A 24148-nucleotide genomic window follows, 5' to 3' on the forward strand; every position below is an offset into this window, starting at 1 on the left:
GTCTGCACCTTTGTGTTTCACACGCGTGACAAAGCGTCGTGTCTGAGGCATCTAAGGTGATCACGACTGTTGCAGCGCTACCGCTTTGCTACATATATATTAAATCATATATGGAGATGATTAGTTTTGTTAATAACATAAAAAGAAAATTAAAGGTGTGATGTAGTGAGAGAAGAATTAAGCACCATGGGTTGTGTTTTTTTCAACACTTAGCTTTATATAAGCTGAAACCGAGAGTTGATTATAGAATAATTATTGATGAGTAACCCTACTTGCTGTGTTCTTTTTGAGAGGTTGAGAACCCCTCCCATCCGCACGGAAAACGGAGCGATAGATCAACACGTGATTAATTAAGCATTAGCTATAACAAACTTAAAAATGGATTAATATGATTTTTTAAAGCAACTTTCCTACATAAAATTTTTACAAAACACGTACAGTTTAGTAGTTTGAAAAGCGTGCACGTGAAAAACGAGGGAGATGGGTTGGAAACCCATGGGAAAGAACGTCATTGTCCATGACCTATGCTACACATGTCGCAAAGCAAATTTAAACAGCTATAACATTTAAATCACAGCGCTAATTTTTTTAATCCGGTATTTTTTTAAATCATCTGTTGATTTGTTGTTAGTTTGCTTCTGATTAAATTATGGGTAAAAACCCATATCCACTACATTTTGACTTTAAAAAAAATATTTTACTGTTTGGTTATATTTTCTAACTCTTGAGTGGCACTAAAACACTTATAAAAATATTAAAAAAAAACTTATAAAAGTAAAAATAAAATAATGATTATGCTACGTCGTATTTGGAATTTGTACTATTTGTCGTACAGGTAAATAGAACTCTTACTATAAGACAAGGGTGTTATAAAGGAGTTTAAGACCCTCTTTTTTTTCCCAATTCCATAGTTTGGATTTTCGTTTACATGCTTTTCAAGTTTCTAAATTGTGTCTTTTTTAAACAACATTTTAACTTTTTAGGAGTCAATTAATTGGAGATCAACAGATAATAAAGTCGTAAATGAATATGTAAGAGCCACTTTGAACAACTATAAATAGGTATCAAAATTAATTGCTATTAATTAGATATCTAATGGCTTGCTAGCCACATAATTAATTTCTCTCTACACGTACATAAACATGGATGAAGCTAGAACAAATATTACCATATGCTCCATACATATATATTACGCGGTTAATATTCTAATTACATGTGTTAAGTCCTTTAAAATTCCTTAAAATTGCTCTCAAGCTGCCAAATCATGCGCCTTCGTGAGATGATTTAATCACAAGAATTTTGAGTATCTTGCTCTCGCATTTTCATTTGTGGCCATATTATGTATATAGATGGACTGTATGATAATTAACTAACAATAGTTTCTTATTTACTCGAGAGAAAAAAACATGATTCAAAAATCGTAAGTACATCTATCTCCTACTCAAAAGTTTGTGAATGGTATTTTAAGATACCTTAAGAAAAATAGACCCTTAAATTATTATTAAATAACATTATCCAATCTTTAGTTTGCCCTTAATCTATTAGACAAATTTTTTGAACAAACAATAATTTTACCTTTCAATAATATAAGTGCCCGTGCATGCGCGCGGACCAACTTCCTAGTTGGTTATAAACTTGGGCTGTTTTGCAGAAATCGGAGACAGATCAAAGAAGGCTGCTCTTGGGTGCCAAGCTCATAAGACAAGTGGCAAGTGACATCTTCAACTCCAAGTTTAGGTGGCGAGCTGATGCCAGAAGAATAGGATAGTGAAGAAATGATGGCGCTGAAGTTTGCTGCTGCTATCTTGACTGTGTGCGCTGGCGTTTCTGCTTTAGGCTTTTGTGCTTGAAAGTGGTGCTCTTCTTCGGCTTTTGTCTATCCTAGTTAGACATTTGCAGCTGGTGTGCTGCCGCCTCTATCTGTTATGCTACAAAACCATTCCTCTTTTGGTGCTTTCACTCGAACCTTGTAGCTTTGTTCATTTCTAGTAATGAAAATGGGGGCCCTTGCCCTGGATCTAAAAAAAATAAATCCTGTAATACGAGTGAAATGTTCCTCTAAACCATGCAAATGGCAGTTCTAGAACAACCGCGCCGTCAAGGCTAGCTCCAGCACGCTCATCTAGTCGGATTCGTCCTCGGAGATTTCATCGCTACTGGTGGCTAGGACATGGCGCTCTGAGCTCGATTTTGTACTGTACAGCCGACACAAGCTGAGAGGGAACCTCGGCTGCAAAAACATGTGTATATTAATAATTAATTGTAAGAGGTACGTATATACTTGAGATGTATGGTAATTAAATACTCCATCCGTTCTAAAATATAAGTAATTTTAGGTAAATGTGATGTATCATATGACCATATAAATCTAAACATACTCTCTTTCCCTAGATTTATGGTCCTACCATATATCACATTCACCTAAAATCTCTTATATTTTAGGATAGAGAGAGTATACATATGGCATATCTAGTTATTTACTCCCTCAGTGGAAAAAAAACTACTACGAGAAAACAACCATAAAGATTTATTACACAATTAATGCAAGTAATAAATGTATAAAGTGCTTGCTCGCGCGCGTACGTATCAGTTTAGAGATTGATTACATACCATGAGACCAACGTTTTGCCGTGAGCGGCACAACTGCGCCAAAAGCTCCCCAGACCCATTGGCGGCGTTGTCAAGTGCCCAAAACTCGTCGATCTTCCACTTGGTTTTGCGCCCCGACGGCTCGGGGCCGCGGTAGAACAACATGCTCTTCTTCAATCCGACGGGATGTCTATCTGCAGAGTACACGAAACTGGCTTTGCCTGCGGTCTTCCAATACCCTGATGGTGTGCTCCGGTCCATCCGGTGCATCCATCTCTCATGGTGGCGGAAGTAGAACCACGGCTCCCCAGCCCCGGCACCCATAGCTGCATGAATTAATGTAACATGATTCTTTTAATTTCCCACTAATTCAGGAGGTACCAAGAGGTAGTAGTACAGTGTTGAGTACATTTTAATGTAATTTAATTTGGAGTAAATTTCACAGTACTACAAATACTTTGTTCAAATTATGGCAAAACTAAAGATTTAAGGTGGTGTATCACAAAACTACAGATTTAACAATAAAGTTATTACAAAACTATAGGTTTAAGGTTAAATATCACAAAACCATAGATTTAACAATAAAATTATCACAATACTACAAATTTTAATGTTGAAATCCTTAGTACTAATGTTATATTTGAGTTATAATGTCCAAGTTTTATAATTAAATTGATATAAAACATATTGTTTTGTGATAACTTTATTACTAAATTTGTAGTTTTACAATAGTCCACCTTATATCTATAGTTTTGTGACAAATTTAGTTTTATATTTTTTTATACATTATGTTAAATATGTAGTTTTGTGATAATTTGGCTAAAATATCTGTAGTTTTTCTTTTTACAGTTTTTCCCCAAAATTTATAGTTTGTGAACCATTAGATCGTGTGGAGATTTCTACAAAGTTACTATGTTGCGTGCCCATGGCGGAGGTCGAACTCACGACATCTCATGTGAAGGCAAGTTGCACTAGCCAACAAGCTGTGTGCAAATTTTAGTTGATTTCATAGACCCCTCCATAAAAAAAAACCCAACCTAGTTGAGACAGTTCCTTGTCTAGATTCATCGTACTAGATTATGTATCATTCCTAATTAGATTGTGTTTTTTTTGGACGAAGTAAGTATAAGTTACAATATAATTTTGGTGTAGTTATAATGTAATTAATTACACTCCAACAAATTATACTATAGTTCCAAATATGAAATTCCTTACAAGAAAATTGTTGAATGATGTATACAAAAGACATACAAAACACGCAAAGTGGGATACAAAAGACAACCCCAGCCATTGGCTATAAGTGTATATGTATGGTCTGCTTGCATCTTTCCCTCAGATCACCTCCCACCTCCCATAGGGTGACTCAAGGGATAATCCACCACCGCTGCCATCATCACTAAGGCTAAATAGCAGTGCACGGCACGCTATGCGTGTCTCTAGCCCGGCCGATGCTGCCAAATAGACCTAAAACTGAAATAGGTCATCCACTCTACAATGCTTGTGTCCTCTTTTGAATGGCTTTTGAGCTCGGGTGGGACCGCTGCAGGATGATTCCCTGCCTTTTTGTGCTGAAGAACTCGTGCCTCAAGTAAGACCTGAGCTTCCAAGTGAAGATATGGTCCCATGCATTTCTCTCTTCCATGGCAGTAGGTGTCCTACGTGGCGGGCTAGAGCCACACGCCACGTGGTGCACTATGAAGGGCCTAAAGCTGTTGTCGGTATGCCATCATTACCACAGTGGTGGTAGAGTTGGCACAACTATATTTGTTTGGCAATCTCTATTGATGGTGACATCTCAATATCTGATTTGAATATTCTAACTCTACCTAATCTAAGGGGTTCGATCACTGGGTCAACACTAGGCCACGAGAAAAAAATGTTTGGTTCGATTTAGCCATAGGGCTAGGACACTGACTTAATTCTCGTCCCCTCTGCTTGATAGCCATCAACCCAAAGTTGTTGGCTTTCGTAGGCTGCCGTGTAACCGTGTCGTGGCCAATCAATGGTGGGTTGGGCTTTGCAAGGGATTTACATGCATGGTGAAAAAAAACCCCAATGGGCCTGCAATCTTAAGCCTTGGGCCACAGCCTGTGTGGCTTAAGACCTAGGTCCGCCCCTGTTTGGTGCCTATGCATGGTGATGGATGGCTTCGCTTCGGGAGCATCTCCAACAGATTCTCCAGTAGACTATCCAAATTAAAATTTGGTCATTTTAGCAGAAAATCTCACTCCAACAGCCTCTCTACTAGAATGGTTAAGCCAAATGACTGGCCAAACTCCTCCCCTCAATGGCCAAATTTGGCTAGCCCAAATTGCCTTGCCATTCGTGGACCCCACGTTGGAGATGCTTTTCTCTCACCCCGTACTACGTGCTCGAGCCGGCTACAGCTACCGTCGGCGACGGCTGCGACGGATGGGGACGGAGCCCGAGCAACAGAGGATGGCGGCGACAAGCCTGAGTGGTGGCGACGAGCCCGGATGGTGGCGGATGGCGGCGACGAACCCGAGTGGCGGCAGCGGCAGCGGATGGCGGCAGCGGATGGCGGCAGCGGATGGGGGCAGAGCCCGAGCAGCGGTGGATGGCGGCGACGAGCCCAAGTAGCAGCGGATGGGGGCGGAGCCCAAGCGGCGGTGGATGGCGGCGACGAGCCCAAGTCCCTCCGCCTATCACCGCTGCGCCCTTTCTCTCTCCGCTCGTGCCTGCCGCTACCATGGGGAAGGAGGCGCGTCGTCGCTTGCTCCCATCCTCCACCCGAGCTCGCTGTTGACGGCTCGTCCGCGCTCAAGATCGACAACAATGGGACGCCGGCATCGCACCTCCCCGAGGAGAGGATTTCGGCGTCGCTCCTCCCCGCCTCCCACCTCCTCCCAACGTCGGCGCCGCCCCTCTCAGCCTCCCTGCGCAGCCGCTATCTGCTGCCTCCGCCGGCCATCCCCCCCCCACCCCCAGCCATCCGGCGCCACTGCCCATCTATTGCTGCCATGCCACGGGAAGGTGGGGAAAGAAAAGAAATGAAAGGGAGAAGAGTGCCAAGACACTGGCATGTGGGGCCCAAGTAAAAATGGAGAGTGTGGAATGGGGAGTCTGTTGGATCGTATAGGAGATATGGAGAGGAATCTTTTTGGCAAGTTGGCCAAATGGATGAATGGAGGGGCAAAAATAGCCATGTTGTTGGAGATGCTCATAGTCAGACCAAATGCAATGAAGCTCAGGTTATGGCGTAGCTTGATCGAGGAGTTAGGTATTGGTCCGTGAGGTACCAAGGTTGTGTGATAGCCATAACCATATTCCTGATCATGCAGAATAGCTTGATGATCGTTTAGATCTAGAGGGTTTGCAACCTTTGAAGCCTCATCTTTTGGCTTATACTTATAAGTCAAAAATTGAATTTTCAATTTTAAATATGAAGTTGATTTTGAGGTTTTATTTCATCTTACTTTATTTTTCAGTCTTTGCTTTTATATCGCTAAGAACACATATATAAAAGTGTTATTTTTATAAATAATACTTTTATATATGTATTCTTAGTGATCTATCAATATTCTTCTTATAAATTATTCGTGGTACCCTACAGTTTTTCTTCTTTTAGCAATGAGTATCCCTTATAGATGTAGAAAGCATGCTTATTTTCATTACTTACAAAATCTACGAGCAAATTGTATAAAACCACATATTTTATGATCAAAGTTGTAGAAAAGCATACATTATATGACACTTGTCACTTAAATATAGGTACTCCCTCCGTTTCAAAATGTTTGACATCGTTGACTTTTTAGCATATGTTTGATCATTCGTCTTATTCAAAAAAATTTAGGTAATTATTTATTCTTTTCATATCATTTGATTCATTGTTAAATATACTTTCATGTACACATATAGTTTTACATATTTCACAAATTTTTTTTTAATAAGACGAACGGTCAAACATGTGCTAAAAAGTCAACGGTGTCAAACATTTTGAAACAAAGGGAGTATTATGATATTAATGTTTCAGAAAACATACTTAACATCACCACTATCAACATTCCACAGTAATATGCAGTTTTTTGACCGATTATGTACCCGCATGCATTTAAAAAGTTGATAGTTATGTACATCCTTGCTGGATGTAGGTATTAATTTATTATCTAAACTTTTTTAAGTTTACTTTCATGTACACATATAGTTTTACATATTTCACAATTTTTTTTTAATAAGACGAACGGTGAAACATGTGCTAAAAAGTCAACGGTGTCAAATATTTTAAAACAAAGGGAGTATTATGATATTAATGTTTCAGAAAACATACTTAACATCACCACTATCAACATTCCACAGTAATATGCAGTTTTTTGACCGATTATGTGCCCGCATGCATTTAAAAAGTTGATAGTTATGTACATCCTTGCTGGATGTAGGTATTAATTTATTATCTAAACTTTTTTAAGTTTATGGACATGCTGCTAGTAATAAATTACGTTGAAAATACTTTGATGGATGTGACTGAGGAGGAACCACCTGTGAGCTGACACGTGTCAACATAGTAGGAGGCGACAACGGGGAAATGGCACGTCGTGCCATCCTGCTGGTTGTTCAGCTTGTTTCTCAACAGGTGCACAATGTCCCATTCAGATAAGGTTGACCTGAAGAGAGCAACATATATTTCCTTTCAAAAAAAAAAAGAGATCAGAAACATATATACATGACCATTTTCTTTAAAGATAACGGACAGTTAGCTCGAGCATAATGTTTTTTCTTTAAAAAAATATATAACGCCATATCTATTATATTATTAAAGGAATAGAAAAAGGAGCCTCCACGTTTGCTCTCATGGCCTAGAAATTCTCACGTTAATCGGAGAAAAAGAAAAAGCAGAGTCCATATAGAAATACATTTAGAAATAGCTGAAATTTGGAATTAAAAATTAAGGAACATTAGAAGAGGAGACTAGAGTCCATATAGAAATACAATTTAGAAATAGTTGAAATTCGGAATTAAAAAATAAGGAATATTAGAAGAGGAGACTAGAGTCCATATAGAAATACAATTAGGAAATAACTGAAAGTCGGAATTAAAAATAAGGAATATTAGAAGTAGAGTATAGAGTTCATATAGAAATACAATTAGGAAATAGCTGAAATTCAGAATTAAAAAATAAGGAATATTAAAAGAGGATACTAGAGTCCATATAGAAATACAATTAGGAAATAGCTGTAATTCGGAATTAAAAAATAAGGAATATTAAAAGAGAAGACTAGAGTCCATATAGAAATACAATTAGAAAATAACTGAAATTCGGAATTAAAAAATAAGGAATATTAGAAGTAAAGTATAGAGTCCATATAGAAATACAATGAAGAAAAAAAGGAAATTTGGAATTAAAAAATAAGGAATATTAGAAGTAGAGTATAGAGTCCATACATGAATTTGAAACTAACTAAAATTCGGAATAAATGTGATAAAATTAAAAGTAGAGTTTAGAGTCCGTATAAAAATACAATTTACAAATAACTAAAATTCGAAATTAAGAAAAACATGGGAAGAAGAGTTTAAAGTCAATATAGGAATACAATTTAGAAGTAACTGAAATTTGAAATTAAAAATTAAAGAATATTGAAAGATGAGTTTAGAGTCCACATAGAAATACAATTAGAAATAATAAAAATTTAGAATTAAAAAAAAATAAAAGACGAGTCTAGAGTCCATAAAGGAATATATATAATTTATAGATAACTAAAATTTGATAGTAAAAATAATTAATAACTAACACGTATATAAAATACAATATGAATATTACACATTAGTAGTTTCGTAAAGTTATTGCAAAATTTAAAATTATGTTGTCATTGTAATATATTTTAATAATATAATGAGAAAACATATATGCTATTATATGAGAGAAAATATAATGATGCTAGCCGCGCAATCTGCGCGGGCCTCCATGCTAGTTATTTGAAATTGAATACGTACTCCTTCCGTCCCTCCATCCAAAAAAGACAAACCCTGGTTTCCGTGCCCAACGTTTGACCGTCTGTCTTATTTCAAATAATTATGAAAAAAATTAAAAGACAAGTCACGCATAAAATATTAATCATGTTTTATCATCTAACAACAATGAAAATATAAATTACAAAAAAATTTCATATAAGACGGACAGTCAAAGTTGGACACGGAAATCCAGGGTTTGCCTTTTTTTAAAACGGAGGGAGTATATACTTCTTTCGTTCCAAAATAACCATTACTATTTCAACCTCAAGTGCCAAAACTTCTAAAATATCATATTACTATGAACGAAAGATATGTTGTTATATTTGTCATGTAACATATTTTTTTTATATATTACAAGTATTTTAAGAATTTATGATTCGCTGAAGTTCTAACATTATTTGATAGTAGTATATTCATAGAAGTTTAAGTATTGTGAAATGAGTAGCATAATGTATACAGTATACTTAGAAAAATTAAATCTTTTTCAATATTTTGAAATCCTGAAAAATTCAAGTGTGGTGAAACGGAGAAAAATAAAGAGAGAATGAAGCAATGTCCATGATAGCATGGAAAACTTCATATCTTGAACCATACTCCCTCCGTCACAAAAAAAGACAAACCCTGGTTTCCGTGTCCAATGTTTGACCGTTCGTCTTATTTGAAAAAATTATAAAAAAAATTAAAAAGATAAGTCACGCATAAAGTATTAATCATGTTTTATCATCTAAATACAATGAAAATACTAATTATAAAAAAATTTCATATAAGACGGACAGTCAAACGTTGGTACGGGAACCCACGGTTTGCCTTTTTTTTTTTTTTTGAAAGAGGGAGTATGTGTCTTGAAGTAATTAAATCTGAGGCATCTTAGGGCGAATTCTTTAAAGATGATATAAGAGGGATGAAAATAAGGTTATAATAATCATTCAAGATAAAAAAATTAAATGAATTAAATAGTGCTAAAAAGTTGATAAGTTGATTTGAAATTTTTTTTTCTGAGCCATGCCAGCGAAGGAAGTTTTTTTTTTTGTTGGGAAAGTGATTTCATCCCTCGAGGGGATATCCCCTTATTTCGTGCATGCCACCTAAAAAGTTATCAAAAAAATTGAAAAAAAATTGGCAAGATAGATTAATATGAAGTATATTACTTCACAAACATGCAAGTTAAAATTTAACTTCTGCAAGTTTTAACAAAAATAACAAATATAGATGCAAATGTACGATAACTATTTTCAATTTAATTTGTTATTTTTGTTGCAACTTGTAGAAGTTGAATTTGATCTTGCATGTTTGTGGAGTAATATATTTCATATTAATCTATGTTGTCAATTTTTTTTGATAACTATTTAGATGATATATAAACAATGAAGGGATATCTCCTCGAGGGATGAAAATCCATAACCTTTTTTTTTTGTCCATTATCCATTATCTAATAAGTACGTGCCTTTCATGTCCAGATTAACCAATTTAATTGGTCGATCTTATATTTTTTTTCTCTGGTTAAAGTGAGAACTCTTAGATATTTTCTTTCTACCAATTAACATAGGAATTTTTTTATTTGGACCTTTTAGAATTATAATAAAAACTTCTAGTAAAAAAGGTTAAAAAATATCACCAAAAAAAGGAAGTTAGAAAATTTATTACTGTTTCACTTCTTGCTCCCCAGAGTCCTGAATAATTTCGTCATATTCTTCGTCAGAGTCATCCTCCAGGATCTCCTGTTGTTTCAATTTCCTTTGTTCTTCATGTGTCAGGCTACTCTTATCTTCGTTGAAATCAAACATCTGCCTCACGCATTGTAAAGTGATGCTCATGCATCTGTCATGCAGACCTGAGTCGATCATGAACGCCAACTCTTCAGCCCTTCTGTCGTATTTCTCAGGATCAGCACCACCAATTTTTACGGAGATCTCTTTGAGGCCATATAAGTACTGAATGCCAACTGGTATCGTACTTTCTTGATCAACTCCATCGACATTATAACCAAGCTTGAGCTTATAGAGACTATGCATTGCACCCATATCAAATTTCAACCAAGCTACACAGCAATTGATCTTTAAGTACTTGAGAGCCTTGAATCCTATACCGCCAAAGAAAATAATTTCTGTAGGCTTGGTGTGGACATGTAGCGAGAGATCAGTGAGAGCACGCAATCCCATGAGAACATCAATATCATTTCTCACTAGTTCCCTTACCCCAATCTTCAAAATACGGAGCTTGCTGAGTAGACTGATCCACTTCGGGAGGTAGGAGAATATGCAAATTCGTGGCAACAACTCAAGCCTCTCAACAAGTGCCGGGGGAGAGGACATGCTGCTCAAGCCATCACCAGAAATTCTAACGCTAACGTTTGCAGAACTCGCATCAGTAGAATTTACACAAGAGGAGCCTGCAGTTGACATAGTTACAGACTTGAGGTTGCTGAGTTTTTGAAGAATGAAACCCAGGCACTGCAATTTAATCTCCAGACTGTTAGGTCGTATGGTGGAACAAGTGAGCTGAAGATTTCGGAGATTGGTCAGCTTGCCAAGGCTAAGCACGTTCTCTACAGAGTTATAGCTGAGATCAAAATACCCAAATGTGTGAAGCGATGTCATGTGGCCAATTCCATTGGCCAAGTTTGTATCAGCAGGAAGACTCAGATGGAGTAAACCCGACAAATGAGTTGTGTCTAATGGAGCTGTACTTATTCTTGCATCTATCTTAAGTGTTTCCAAACATTGCAGGCCTCTTGTCTTGGTTTGCAGTTCTAAAGTAACATCAGATGTGATCTTTAAATATTTCAGTCGAAAAAGCTGTGAAATTATAGTGAGGTCAAAACTGATAATATCCTCATCATGCCAAAAATGAAGGATAAGAACTTGGAGAAGTGGGAATTGATCTTTGATTGAACGCCACCAATACTTGTAGGCCCCAAAGAAGGCAAGTGTTCGAACTTGTGAAAGTCTCATATTTATTGGTAACTTTGCATCTTTAACATTACCAAAGTGAAGAGACAATCGACGAACCTTGTCAGAAAGTTTGGTAGCTGTCTGAGAATGATGTATTACAGTGACGAAGTTCTCTTCTATAGACTTGTAACTAATAAAATTGAGTACCATATGTTGAATAACGAAGGACATAACGTCACCATTGCCATCAATATGTACTGGTTGGATCATTTTACTACTGACAAGCTCACCAAAACAGGCCTCTGAAATTTCTTCCTTAGTGTGATCTTTTGTTGCACAGATAAGCCCTTCAGCCAACCATTGATTCACCAAATCATCCTTACAAATTAAGTAGTCCTCTTGATATATACTAAGATACAGCACACATGGCTTCAAATGCTCAGAAAGATTATTGTAACTAAGGTCCAACACTTGTTTTATCCCCTCCAAGGTAGGGTTTTTCATCAAATTGTAGCCTAAGGATTTGTTTACATAACCCCATTGCTCCATTTTCCTCGACTTCTCTAGAATACTGGTAATAGATACAATAGCTAGTGGCAAACTACCACATTTCCTTATAATATCATCTGAAACTTCAGTGGATCCTGGAGAATAAATAAAGCGACTGCCAGAAACTGTATTGAAAAATAAATATCTTGAGTCGTGTTGAGAAAGAGATTTCATCTTGAAAACATACTTGGTGTCATAACCACATGATTGGACTGCTAGATCATCATATTGTGTCGTTGTTAGTACTCTGCTGCTACTTGTACCATCTGGTAAAGCACACTTAATAATATCCCATGTTGATATAAAACATATATCATCAACTATGATCAAGTACCTGTCAAATATTTTTTGTACAATAAATGCATTGTGTCAAACTAGTAATAAATACTCCCTCTGTTTCAGGTTATAAGACTTTCTAGCAAACATGGGCAATGTGTGAAAGTTTTATAATATGAAACGGGGGAAGTACTAAGTAAAAACTAAAGCTAGTATGAACTCATCGCCAAATTTTACAGTGTATTTTTTAATGCACTACTGGAGAAATGATTTTTGCTCGGTGATCCGAAAACTACAATAGTCCCGGTTTGAATAGGAACCAAGACTAAAGAAGATCTTTAGCCCCGGTTCAAAAGCGGCACGACACTTTATAATCTTTAGTCCCGGTTGGTAATCATTTTTAGTCCCAGTTCAAAACGTTGTCAGGTCCTCCCCCACTATCTTTAGTCCCGGTTGTTTATATCAACGGGGACCAAAGATTAAGAAAAAGGCAGACGCACATGCCTCCCCTCCTCCTTTGTAACGTCCCGCCTCTCCCAGGTCGAGCCCGCCGAGCCCACTTACATCTGGCAACTTTTCTTGGACATAGATTGCCTTCACAGACCAACACAAGTCTTTTCTACACACTTTGTCCTCACTCGTGTGCACCCGAGAAGAATTTCCCAGTCGGTCACCCATCCCAAAATTGCTCCAGGCCAAGCACACCCATCCCAAAATTAATTGCTCCAAGCCAAGCACGCTTAACCTCAGAGTTCTCTGGAGATCGGCTTCCGGAAAAAAAGTTGTAACTTGTTGGTATGAGTATTCTATTAATCCTATTAAGCCCTAGGCTAGAATGTCACAGAAGGCCTGATGAACCGTTGGTGTCTGCGGGGCTTGTATACCTGAGGTATCGTCGGTGTACAGTGAAGGGCGGTGAACGGCTAAGGGACACCAATTTGTGAAGGGGCAATGAACGGCTGAGAGTCCCCAATGTGTGAAGGAGGAGATTGTTGAATAGTCCCACATTGGTTGTGAAAGAGTAAAAGACCTAATATACAAGTGAGGGAGCTCCTTACCTTATTAGCTAGCTTTAGGGTGGGAAATGCCTTTTACGATCCTATAGTATCCCTTTTGAGAGATTTGTTTTTTGTTGACCGGAACATCTGGACACAAGCTAGAAATCCTAGCCATTTGACTTAGAAGTTTAGTGTGGAAATGCAAAATACCTAATATATAAGTGGGGGAGCTCCTCAACTCATTAGCTAGCTTTTGAGATGGGAAAGACCATTAACGATCCAACAGTATCCCCTTTGAGAGATTTGTTTTCTGTTGATCGGAACATCTGGACACAAAGATAGAAATCCTGGCTATTTGACTAGAAGTTCTGCCTGGCCATGTACTGATCTACTGCGAAGAAGTCTTAAGCAACACATATTCCTTCCCATTAGGCAACATCAAGATCCTTTCACCTAGATTTTTATAAATTTGGTATTCCAATTCATTTAGTTATTCGGAAATCCTTCCAAATCCTTTTCTCTTAATTCCCCACACATAAACTGGATTGAAATAATAATTTGAATGCACAAAACATTTAAAATCAGATTTCCTTCCATGAATTCCCCAAATTCTCTAAATTCAAATGGAAAATTTCAATTCAAATTCCTCCCAAAATCAGAAATCTAACTAAAGATCACCACTCCGGGACTAAAGATCATGTAGATCTTTACTCTTAATTGGTATTACCAACTGGAACTAAAATTTAACGCGTAGTATATAATCCCTAGCAATTATCCTCTCCTCCACAATCGCAACCACTTCCTCACATAGATTGATCCTCCCCTTCATCCTCCCCTCCCCTCTCCTACATAGATCTTACACAGATCTCCTCCCCCTCCTCCCCTTCCTCCTCTCCTCCCCTCTCCTATCCCCCCTTTCCTCCCGGCGGCGGTGGGCAGGCGACCGGCGGCCGGCGGGGCCGCAGGCGGTGGCTGCGGCAGACGGCGGCAGGGCGGCGGCAGGCAGGGTCGCCCACTGCGGCGGCGGGCAGGCGGTTGGCGGGTGGTGGCGGGCAGGTGGCCTGTGGCCAGCGGGGCCGCAGGCGGCGGCAGCCGACAGCCAACGTTGTTTTCTTTTCTTTTCTTTTTTTGATAATTTGTGATTCACTGAGATGTATAATTTTGTGATTCATTGTATGGATCTAAGATGTATAATCTGTGATGTATTTGATTTGTGTGTAATTTTTTTAGGATTTGTGATGTATTTGATTTGTGTGTATAAGTAACTTTAAGATTTGGGATGTTACTTTGATTTGGGGATTTGGGGTTTGATTTGGGATATGCATGCCACTCGATTTGGGAGAAAATAAAAAAGAAAAAAAAAGAAAAGGAAACCATCTGGACTGCCGCTACCCTCTCTTTAGTCCCGGTTGGTAACACTAACGGGGATTAAAGATCCCTCTCTACCAACCAGGACTAAAGATCCCTCTCTTTAGTCCCGGTTTTTGTTACCAATTGGGATTAAAGATGGATTTTAGTCCCGGTTATTTCAACCGGGACATCTTTAGTCCCAGATTCCTACTCCCAGTTGGAAACCCGGGACTAAAGGGGGTTACCAACCGGGAGTAAAAAAGATTTCTTCGCCAGTGTGCTAAAGATGAGCATCTTTAGTCCCGGATTTCTACTCCCGGTTGGAAACCCGGGACTAAAGGGGGTTACCAACCAGGAGTAAAAAAGATTTCTTCACCAGTATGCTAAAGATGGGCATCTTTAGTCCCGGATTCCTACTCCCGGTTGGAACCCTGGACTAAAGGGGGTTACCAACCCGGAGTAAAAAAGTTTTCTCCACCAACCGGGACTAGATGGCATATGTGCTAAGTTCATAGTATTGCAAATTTGTGTGTGTGTGTAAGTAATGGCAACATGGACTTCATGAACTCGATTGCATGTTAATTCATTTGTTTGCACAGTTGTAAAAAAATAGAAAATAGCTGACAACAGAAATGGTAAATGTTTCAAAAAATTATGGAATTATTATTTGTTTTGTTTGTGATTTGCTTTATTATCAAAAAAAACTTTAAGTATGACTTATCATTTTTTATATTTGCACTAATTTTTCAAATAAGTCGAATGGTTAAACGTTGCACGAAAAAAATCAAAGCGACCACTAATTTAGAACGGAGGTTGTACCTCTTATCCTGCAGATGCGCCCTAATACTGGAAATTAGGCTATGAACCTTCCAACTTTCAGGTGGCTGCTGCAAGCGCAGCTGTGAGAGGATGCTGATGAGAATCCTCCTTACATCAGGCTTCTGGGAGGAACGCACAAATGCCCAGCATTCGAACTGCCGCCGAAGCTTGCGGTACAGCTCGTTGGCGAGCGTGGTCTTGCCTATTCCTCCGACTCCTACAATGGACACCACCCTCAGCCTCTTCTGATCTTCATCATCACACGCAGTGAGCCAGTCTTCGAGCTTGTTCATGGCGACGTTGATACCGACATGAGGGACGCAGAAGTCGCGTTCCCTGAACCGCGTGGTGTGCCAACATATGGTAGAAGAAGAAGACGATGCGTCACCTGTAGCGGCAGTAGAGGAAGAAGCAGTACTGGTGGCTATGCCATTGCCACCGACGCTGCTGCAGAACATGGCATGGCGTTTGAGCGCGTCCTGGGCACGTAGGCTGAATTCTCTGATCTTGTTAGCCATCCATAACCGCTGCTTCAGCCTCTCTGGAATCCAGAGAGGAGTCGTACGCTGCCACCGCCGCCTGGTGATCTTACGGCGAGGAGGAATCCCGCCGCTGGCGGTTCGACCGCCCGCTGAACCGGCGGTGGCAGCGTGCTCGTAGTGGTCGATGCAGTCCTCGATGTCGTAGGACAGCTCGCGCACCTCCTTCGTCCAGCACCTCCTCCTCGCCACCGTCGTCGCCGTGGCATCCTCCAGCTCCGGCGACTCGCTGTAATAGCCATTGAGTATGGAGATCATAAGATGGAGATCTCGCTTGATGAGCGGTATCTCCTCCTCGGCACCCTTGGGAAGAATGCTGCCATGGCGAAGGAGGACCCCGTCGAGCCTCCCGGGGAGGTTCAACACGGCGCCCCACAAACCACAGGTCGGAGCCTCCATAGCTTATATTTTCTCTGAAGTTAGACAGATTATAAGTGCATATGTGTTAATCACTGCAGGAATACCAAGTGATTTACTAACAGATGCTGTATGAACTAATCAGAGGAAACACGACAGTTACAACTGAAGTTGGATGGCTTCTGATCACAATAGCATCAACGATTGAGGCGGCCGCAGGACATACACTGGTGCAAACGACAGGCCAGTTCATTTTGGTCCTTTTCAATTCGCTCGATCTTTAGCTTCTTGCGGACTACTGTTTCACGGCAGCGTCACGGGACCAGATGCCTTTCTTCGGAATAAACGATGAATACAAAACTGGTTAAGTGCTTGCTGACTAGACGAGCACTTTTTAGTTAGAATTATACTCTCTCCATCTCTAAATATTTGACGCTGTTGACTTTTTTAAACATATTTAACCATTCGTCTTATTCAAAAAATTTAAATAATTTTTAGTTCTTTTCCTATCGTTTGATTCATTCTTAAATATATTTTTATGTATACATATAGTTTTACATATTTCACAAAAGTTTTTGAATAAGACGAATGGTCAAACATGTGTTAAAAAGTCAACGGCGTCAAATATTTAGGGACGGATGGACTATATCTTTCTCAAAAAAAAAAGGTTGGCATTATATGCCGACGATTTCATGCTGACTAGATAACTTTAACGTATGCATACACTAGTCTTTTTTTTAAGAGACCAATTGGAAACACATGAATTTTATAGGATTTTCTTGATAATACTGTAGGAATAGATCCATTCTCGCAGGAATCATATTTGCTTAATGCTGCCTAATTGCGTGTAGACAATCGTGCAATCATGCATTAGGCTTATTAACAATGACAAACATGGCGCGCACACATATAATTAACCATATCATATTTGCGAAAGAAATCACGCATTCTTTGTGACAATCTTACATGCATGATCAATAGTAGAGGCAGTAATTAACTATAAAGTCCTGCATATCCATATCACCTATATATTCTTGTAGAGATAACTATTTTATTAGAGAGATCAGATAGCTATAAGATTGGTTGCAAGAAAGGTGTACCTTTACCTAGTTCTACCTCTAGCTATTCAGATAATTTTCCTTCAAGTGCGCATAAAGCTGCCTTTTGCAGGAGGGGTCTAGCTAGCCTCTTATTTATCCTGATCTTTTCTCCCTCTTACATATTTGCAAAAAGAAAAAAGAAAAAATAAAAAAATAAGCCTCTTATTTATCCTCTTTTCCCCCTCTTACATATCTATTATATACTAAAAGTTCATTAATTTTCCTATAAACACTCGTAAGCTGCCATGTGACACTCCTACAAGCACTTCTAGGTTGCTACGTAACATGTTATAATCTCACCGTCGATTTTCATTTAAGTTGGTGCACCCGTTATCTTAGACCGTTAGATTTGATCAATTTAAAAAGATTATATACTTCGTGTGAATACATAGAATCCGTTAAGAAAATGTGATTTTTGCTTGAATATAAGAAACATTCTTATTGTTTATTAAAGTCTACGGTCTATTTCATGACAAAGATTTTTTTTCAATTATAAGGTGAAATCTATAACTTATTATATGCATACAGTGAGATATGACTTAATTATATTAACATTATTTCTATAAATAATAAATAAGGTGCCCACGCATCTGCGTAGGCTCCCTTTCTAGTTTGCAAAAAAAATAAAAAAACAACAACATAAGCAAACTTATATCCTATCATTGTGCTACTCTTAAGGGAGGATGGAGCTGCCTTTCTTCCCTAGCTACCACTACGTACCATGCCCATTTGCTGGTTCATGGTATACTAATCAAGGTTATCATAAGTTAAGGTAGTGGATTGAGCGCTGGAGGTAGAGCTCATATCGATCGAGAATACATGGAGTCTGCCGTGGCGAGCGCATTGCTGAAGAGCGTCATGGGGAGGCTCTTCACGGTGCTAGAGAAGGAGTACAGCAAGCACAGGGAGCTGGCTCAAGAAACCAACTCCCTCCAGCAGGACCTCCGCATCGTTGCGGCGGCCATGGACGACCAGCTCCTTTCCATCAGGAGGAGCGACGCCCGCACGGCCGTCGCGCGGCTGCACAGCAAGGAGATGCTCGATCTTGCGCATGACATCGAGGACTACGTCGACCGCTTCATCCACCATCTCACTTGCAGGCAGCAGTGTGCTAGTGCCGGCCGGAACTCCCTTCTGGACCGGGTCGCCCACGAGCTCAAGAAGGTTCAGAGCCGCTCGAGCTTCGCCAACGAGATCCAGAAGCTCAAGAGGCCCCTCAGGCAAGTGCACCAGGATGTCATCAAGAACAATCCACTGGCTGGTGGTCAATCATCTTCCCCGTCTCCGCAAGATCGTCGCATCGCGGATAACCCGGTGGGCATAGAGGAGCCCGTGGAGGAGCTCCTCTCGCTGCTGGATGAGGTTGAGGGTGAGCCGGAGCGAATGAGGGTCATCTCCATCGTGGGATTCGGTGGATTGGGGAAGACAACCCTCGCCAAGGCGGTCTATGATAGCCCTCGCGTGAAGGAGAAATTCCACCTCCGTGCATGGGTTCCCGCCGGTGCCTCTCCGGAGACAAGCAGTGGGATGAGGGGGATCTTGCGTGCTGTGATACAGAAAATTCTTCCCAATGTTGCCATGGATGTTGACGGCCAACTTGAAACCTCGCTCAAAGAATACCTCAAGGACAAGAGGTGGGTGCACATTTTTCATTTTCCAGATCTGAATACCTCAATGATCCCTTTTCTATTACCTAGCACTCCAATCCAAATGATTGCTAACTAATATTTACTCCCTCCATCCAAATATAAGCACTTGTGGGTCTTTTTAGAGAGATTAGGGATGGGGAGAATAGACTACACTGCCCTATATTTCTAGACAAATTTCTAATGCTAAGAGTCTTTATATTTTGTTTATGGAGAGAGTAGTCGCTGAGTTGTGCGCTCTATCGAATGTTATTACTATATTATAATTATTAAAAGTTCATATGTTTAATATGGATTGTAGAGGCTGGGTAAAAAAATACCCTTCACTAAAAAAATATGTTTGATATGGATGCCATTTTCTGAATGGTTTATAGTTACAAAGAATAGAGTAGACCATTTACAGCTTTCAAATTATTTATTTTTAAATTTAAAATTAGATTAATAAAATACTAAATGGAGAGCCTAAGATTAATACAGTTTTTATATTTGTTCATTCCATATTTTAGAATTACTAATTTCATAATAACTAAACATAAACAGTACATAGTGTTTCGAGTTTTATTTAATATGTATAAGGGAAAGGATACATGCGCATAGAAAGTATTTTACAAGTGTTCAAAAGATACTGATGTATCATGCTATGATTAGATCTTGATTTTTTAAAAAATTTTCAACTAATGGAATTAAACGGTTGAGATGCTTGTTAGTAGGAACTTTGTAACAAATTGTGATAATGAGATCCATGACATCAATGTTGCTTCTATAATTTCTCAATTCCGTTATTAGGTATTAATTGTGATCGATGACATCGGGATGGATCAATGGAGCATCATAAGTTCCACCTTTAAGGACAACGGTACAAGCAGCAGAATAATACTGACCACAACTATTCAATCAATAGCTAATAGCTGCAGCCATGGCAATGGTTATGTGCACCAAATGAACACGCTTGGTGAAGAGGACTGCAAGGAAATAGCCTTACCAACTGGGATAAGATCACCTGAGTTGGAGACTGGTTCAGTACCATTATTAGGCAAATGTGATGGCCTTCCTCTTGCTCTGGTCAGTGTATCTGATTATCTGAAGAGTTCGTGTGAGCCCACAGGAGAGCTGTGTGCAAACCTGTGCCGCAACCTCGGTGCTCATCTGAAAGAGCAGGATGGCCATCCCAGCTTTTCAGAACTCAGGAAGGTGCTTCTTGACAACTATGACAGTTTATCCGGCTATGCTCTCAGCTGCTTGCTGTATCTTGGTATATTCCCAAGCAATCGTCCTCTGAAAAAGAAAGTTGTAATCAGACGGTGGTTGGCTGAAGGATATGCAAGAAGTGATTCTCTTCGCAACGAAGAGGACATTGCAGTTGAGAATTTCAATAAGCTTATTGATCGGAATATCATTCTGCCTGTTGACACAAGAAACAATTCAGACGTGAAGACGTGCAAAACTCATGGAATTATGCATGAGTTTTTGCTGAACATGTCCTTGGCCCAGAGATTCATCATGACATTGTCTCGTGATCATCCAAGACTCATCTCCAATGCACGCCACCTTTCTGTCCATGATGGTGAACTGACAGGATACGTGACATCTGATGAAGAATTTTCTCGTGTCCGATCTCTAACTGTATTCGGGGATACAAGTGATACAGTCTCTTATGTTCGGAAGTGCAAGCTAATACGAGTATTGGATTTACAAGAATGTAATGATTTTGCTGACGATCATCTGAAACACATATGCAAATTATGGCATCTGAAATACCTGAGCTTTGGGTACAATATCAATGTGCTTCCAAGGAGCATTGAAGGACTGCATTGTTTGGAGACACTAGATTTAAGGAGAACCAAGATCAAGTTTTTGCCCATTGAAGCTGTCATGCTGCCCCACTTAGCTCACCTGTTTGGAAAGTTTATGCTGCATAAAGATGACCTGAAGAATGTCAACAAGATGAGTAAACTAAATCCTTGCAAGAAACAAAAAAAAGGGATGAATATACTACCAAAATTCTTCACATCAAAAAAGAGCAACTTGCAAACTCTAGCAGGTTTTATCACTGGTGAGAACGAAGGATTTCTGCAACTTATGGGTCATATGAAAAAACTGAGAAAGGTTAAGATATGGTGCAAGCATGTTGCAGGTAGCAGTAATTATATAGCTGATCTTTCACAGGCCATTCAGGAATTCACCAAGGTTCCTATTGACAGTGACAGTAACCGTTCTCTCTCACTTGATTCTGAAGAATGCTCTGAAAATTTCCTGAGCGCACTTCACTTGGAGCCATGCTCAGAAGATTTCAAATACCATCTAAGGTCACTAAAGCTGCAAGGCAGGTTCCTCCGATTGCCTCCATTTGTTACCTCGCTGTCAGGCCTCACGGAGCTTTTCATTTCATCAGCTACGCTGACACAAGATCATCTATCAGCACTGATCACTCTGAACAGACTTCTCTACCTCAAACTGATTTCAGACAAGCTTGAGAATTTTGAAATGAAACATGGGGCATTCCCGAGCCTGCGACGCCTGTGCTTTGTGGTTAAAAGTGTCACTTCAGATTTGCCAACAATCAAGCAAGGAGCTCTGCCAAACCTTGTCTCACTTCATCTGCTCTGTCGAGGTTTAGTCGGACTATCCGGCATCGAGATCAGACACCTGAAACATCTCAAGGAAGTCGTGATTGACTCTGACGTGACTCCACAAACAAAGCAAGACTGGGCACACGCAGCAAAAAACCACCCGAATAGACCTAAATTTTCATGGCCTCGAAAGGTTGATTTAGTGGAAAGCGAGGAACCGGCAAAACATCTTAAGACAGAGAAGAGGAAATATTGTTCAAATTATGAACTGGATTATAATCTTCAGGAGATGAGACTATCAGAGAGTAGAGACCATAAGAGGCAGAAAATTGGAGAAGGTGATACTAGCAAAAGTTCTGTGGGTCTTGTATATCCTATGTATGGAGATGTTGAAACTGATAGAACACAAGTTCACTTATTTAACCAAGAGACAAGAAGGTACGATCGGACTGAAGTTGATCAGAAGTGTCCTGAAATGTTGCAGGAATACAAAGATAAACACTCCATGGTGGTGGATGTTGATTTGAGATCAGATGAACAAGTCAATCCTCCCCATCCCAAGTTGAAGAATCTGATGCCTGGGAAGGAATATGATCGACAGGAGCTGATACCAACAGAGGGAGCAAAAGTGGGCCAATGCCAATCAGGTGGTGATGAAGATCAAATTGTTCATAACACTAATGGCAAGAAGGTTGTTGTGCAAGCCAATCATTTCTTTGAACAAGAGGACCAGGGCTCTCAAGTAACAATGTCATATGAATCAAGTTCTCTCTTGTCACACATGGATACTAAATCGTTGTGAAAGGTGCAAACAACTGTCAGAGTGTTAAATAGCAGTCTTTTTAATGCTTAAGTGGCATGCTCTTTCGCCACAACAAGATATTGCTTCCTTTGATGACTGGTGGGCAAGTGCAGAAATTAGGGTGGATGATCAGGTTAGAAAAGGGTTTAATTCTACTGTTGTCTTGGGAGCCTAGACGTTATGAAAACATCGCAATCGCTGTGTCTTCGACGGTACCTCTGCCAACATGGCTGAAGCCTTGCTGCTTGCTAGAGAAGAATTGTATGACTGGGGTTTGGCCAGGGCTAAGGGCATTCTTGCCCATGCCGAACGGTGAATAATGTAATGTTTATGTGTGTGTTGTTAGGGTTCTTACCCTCTTAATTTTTATTATAATATAATGATACGCAACTCTCCTACATGTTCGAGAAAAAAAATGCTTTGTTATTTGAGGTGTAAAATTGACCTGTTTGTAGAGCTAAATCTACCATGTTTGTAAAATAAAATGGTGCTGGTACATTGGGAATTTAGGATGATTATTTTTCTTAATGAACTGGTACTTGGATTGTGTCAATTTCATTGAATATCGCAGGGAAAAAATATACAATATATCCCTAAACAGGTAAAGAGAAAATGAGAGCTCTAAGACAGTAGCCACTATGTTACACAGTCCTTTCGCTCCTGCCATGGCTCAAGTTTTGGCCTCCTCATTTATCCTTGCGATTAGGCTTGTTGCCGAGAGTGTTACACAAAACATAGGTCCATGAAATCCCTTCAATTTTACGAAACCAAACAAACGAAGAGTTGTAAATTTTCTTAATAAAATATAGTTTGCAGTTGGCCTGCCGATTTAATTAGTGTTTCTTTTTATAAAAATAAGAATCTAACAGAGCTTCGTTTTCTTTAAGATGCGACAAATCAATAGGGCAACACCGCTAAGTAATTCGGTAATTCCCATTCCGCGAGGAGGAGGAGGATGAGGAGAACTCACCGTGCGTGGCTCCTTTGAATAAGGCGGTGCCGGCGCGATGTAGCGCGGACGAGGGTTGCCGTCGAGGGGCCGGCTTCTCGTAGGTTTGACGGAGAGATTCTGCCAGGCTAGGCCAGAGATTAGCCCAAATCTGACTACAATGGCCCAGTCGCTCTATGGCCCAAATGCCTCTTTGGGGTTCGGAGATTCTCCGAACCCCTCCGACCATTGCGCACTTGCGCTTCACCGGTGTTATCTTCAAATCATCATGATGATATGTGAAACATATTTTGAGTCCCAACAATGCAAAGAATAGCATCAACGAACTGGTTTTCTAAATCTGTCACTGACGCTTGGGCCAAGCTTCTTTGGCAGGAGCATACTGTAGTTATGTAAGTACTGCCTACGTCTTAAAAGAACTCAACTTAAGTGGAGATGTGAATCCTCATAGTACAACGAATCTGGACAACCCTCTATCCAGATTTATTGTATTAGGAGAGATTACATTCCCTCCTAGATCAAGGCTATGTTTAGATCTAAGGATGATAAGTTTTCGCGTGTCACATCGGATATACGAACACCACATTTGAAGTATTAAACGTAGGCTAATAAAAAAACTAATTACAGAATCCGTCACTAAACCACGAGACGAATTAATTAAACTTAAGTAATCCATCATTAGCAAACATTGTCAAATAATAAAGCAATTAGGCTTAAAAGATTCGTCTAGCATTTTACACGCAATC

At 39.6% G+C, this 24148-nt stretch overlaps 2 protein-coding genes across 4 annotated transcripts; one reads left to right on the forward strand and one right to left on the reverse strand.

The window, feature by feature from the left end:
- Positions 1–1485: 1485 nt before the first annotated feature.
- Positions 1486–16575, reverse strand: LOC4351144 (disease resistance protein RGA5-like). 3 transcript variants are annotated; one of them, XM_015759850.3, is made up of 6 exons: positions 16499–16575; positions 15440–16391; positions 10201–12330; positions 7087–7211; positions 2611–2915; positions 1486–2230 (listed from the first exon to the last, which is right to left on the reverse strand). In XM_015759850.3, exons 2-6 carry the CDS (start codon positions 16375–16377, stop codon positions 2123–2125), a joined length of 3606 nt encoding a protein of 1201 aa, XP_015615336.1. In that variant the 5' UTR covers positions 16378–16391; positions 16499–16575; the 3' UTR covers positions 1486–2122. The 3 variants fall into 3 exon arrangements, 2 of the variants coding, with proteins under 2 accessions (XP_015615336.1, XP_015615335.1); XM_015759849.3 differs by having other exon boundaries at positions 15440–16522; XR_001540948.3 differs by having other exon boundaries at positions 1955–2230; positions 7087–7234; positions 15440–16522.
- A 1555-nt stretch (positions 16576–18130) lies between these two features.
- Positions 18131–22965, forward strand: LOC4351145 (disease resistance protein RGA4-like). Its single transcript, XM_015760248.3, has 2 exons — positions 18131–19073; positions 19868–22965. Exons 1-2 carry the CDS (start codon positions 18255–18257, stop codon positions 22451–22453), a joined length of 3405 nt encoding a protein of 1134 aa, XP_015615734.1. The 5' UTR covers positions 18131–18254; the 3' UTR covers positions 22454–22965.
- The last annotated feature ends 1183 nt before the right edge of the window (positions 22966–24148 follow it).

This window comes from Oryza sativa, chromosome 11 (genome assembly GCF_034140825.1).
Source record: "Oryza sativa Japonica Group chromosome 11, ASM3414082v1".
Lineage (NCBI taxonomy): Eukaryota > Viridiplantae > Streptophyta > Magnoliopsida > Poales > Poaceae > Oryza > Oryza sativa.

Bases quoted from the DNA above. Each gene is read 5' to 3' on its own strand.
- LOC4351144 (XM_015759850.3), bottom strand. From the start codon at position 16,377: ATGGAGGCTCCGACCTGTGGTTTGTGGGGCGCCGTGTTGAACCTCCCC. The intron at 12,331-15,439 runs GTACAACCTCCG...AATATTTGACAG, and splicing joins GCGCATCTGCAGGATAAGAG to GTACTTGATCATAGTTGATG. The intron at 2,916-7,086 runs GTGGTTCCTCCT...TAATTCATGCAG, and splicing joins TGACACGTGTCAGCTCACAG to CTATGGGTGCCGGGGCTGGG.
- LOC4351145 (XM_015760248.3), top strand. From the start codon at position 18,255: ATGGAGTCTGCCGTGGCGAGCGCATTGCTGAAGAGCGTCATGGGGAGG. The intron at 19,074-19,867 runs GTGCACATTTTT...TTCCGTTATTAG, and splicing joins ACCTCAAGGACAAGAGGTGG to GTATTAATTGTGATCGATGA.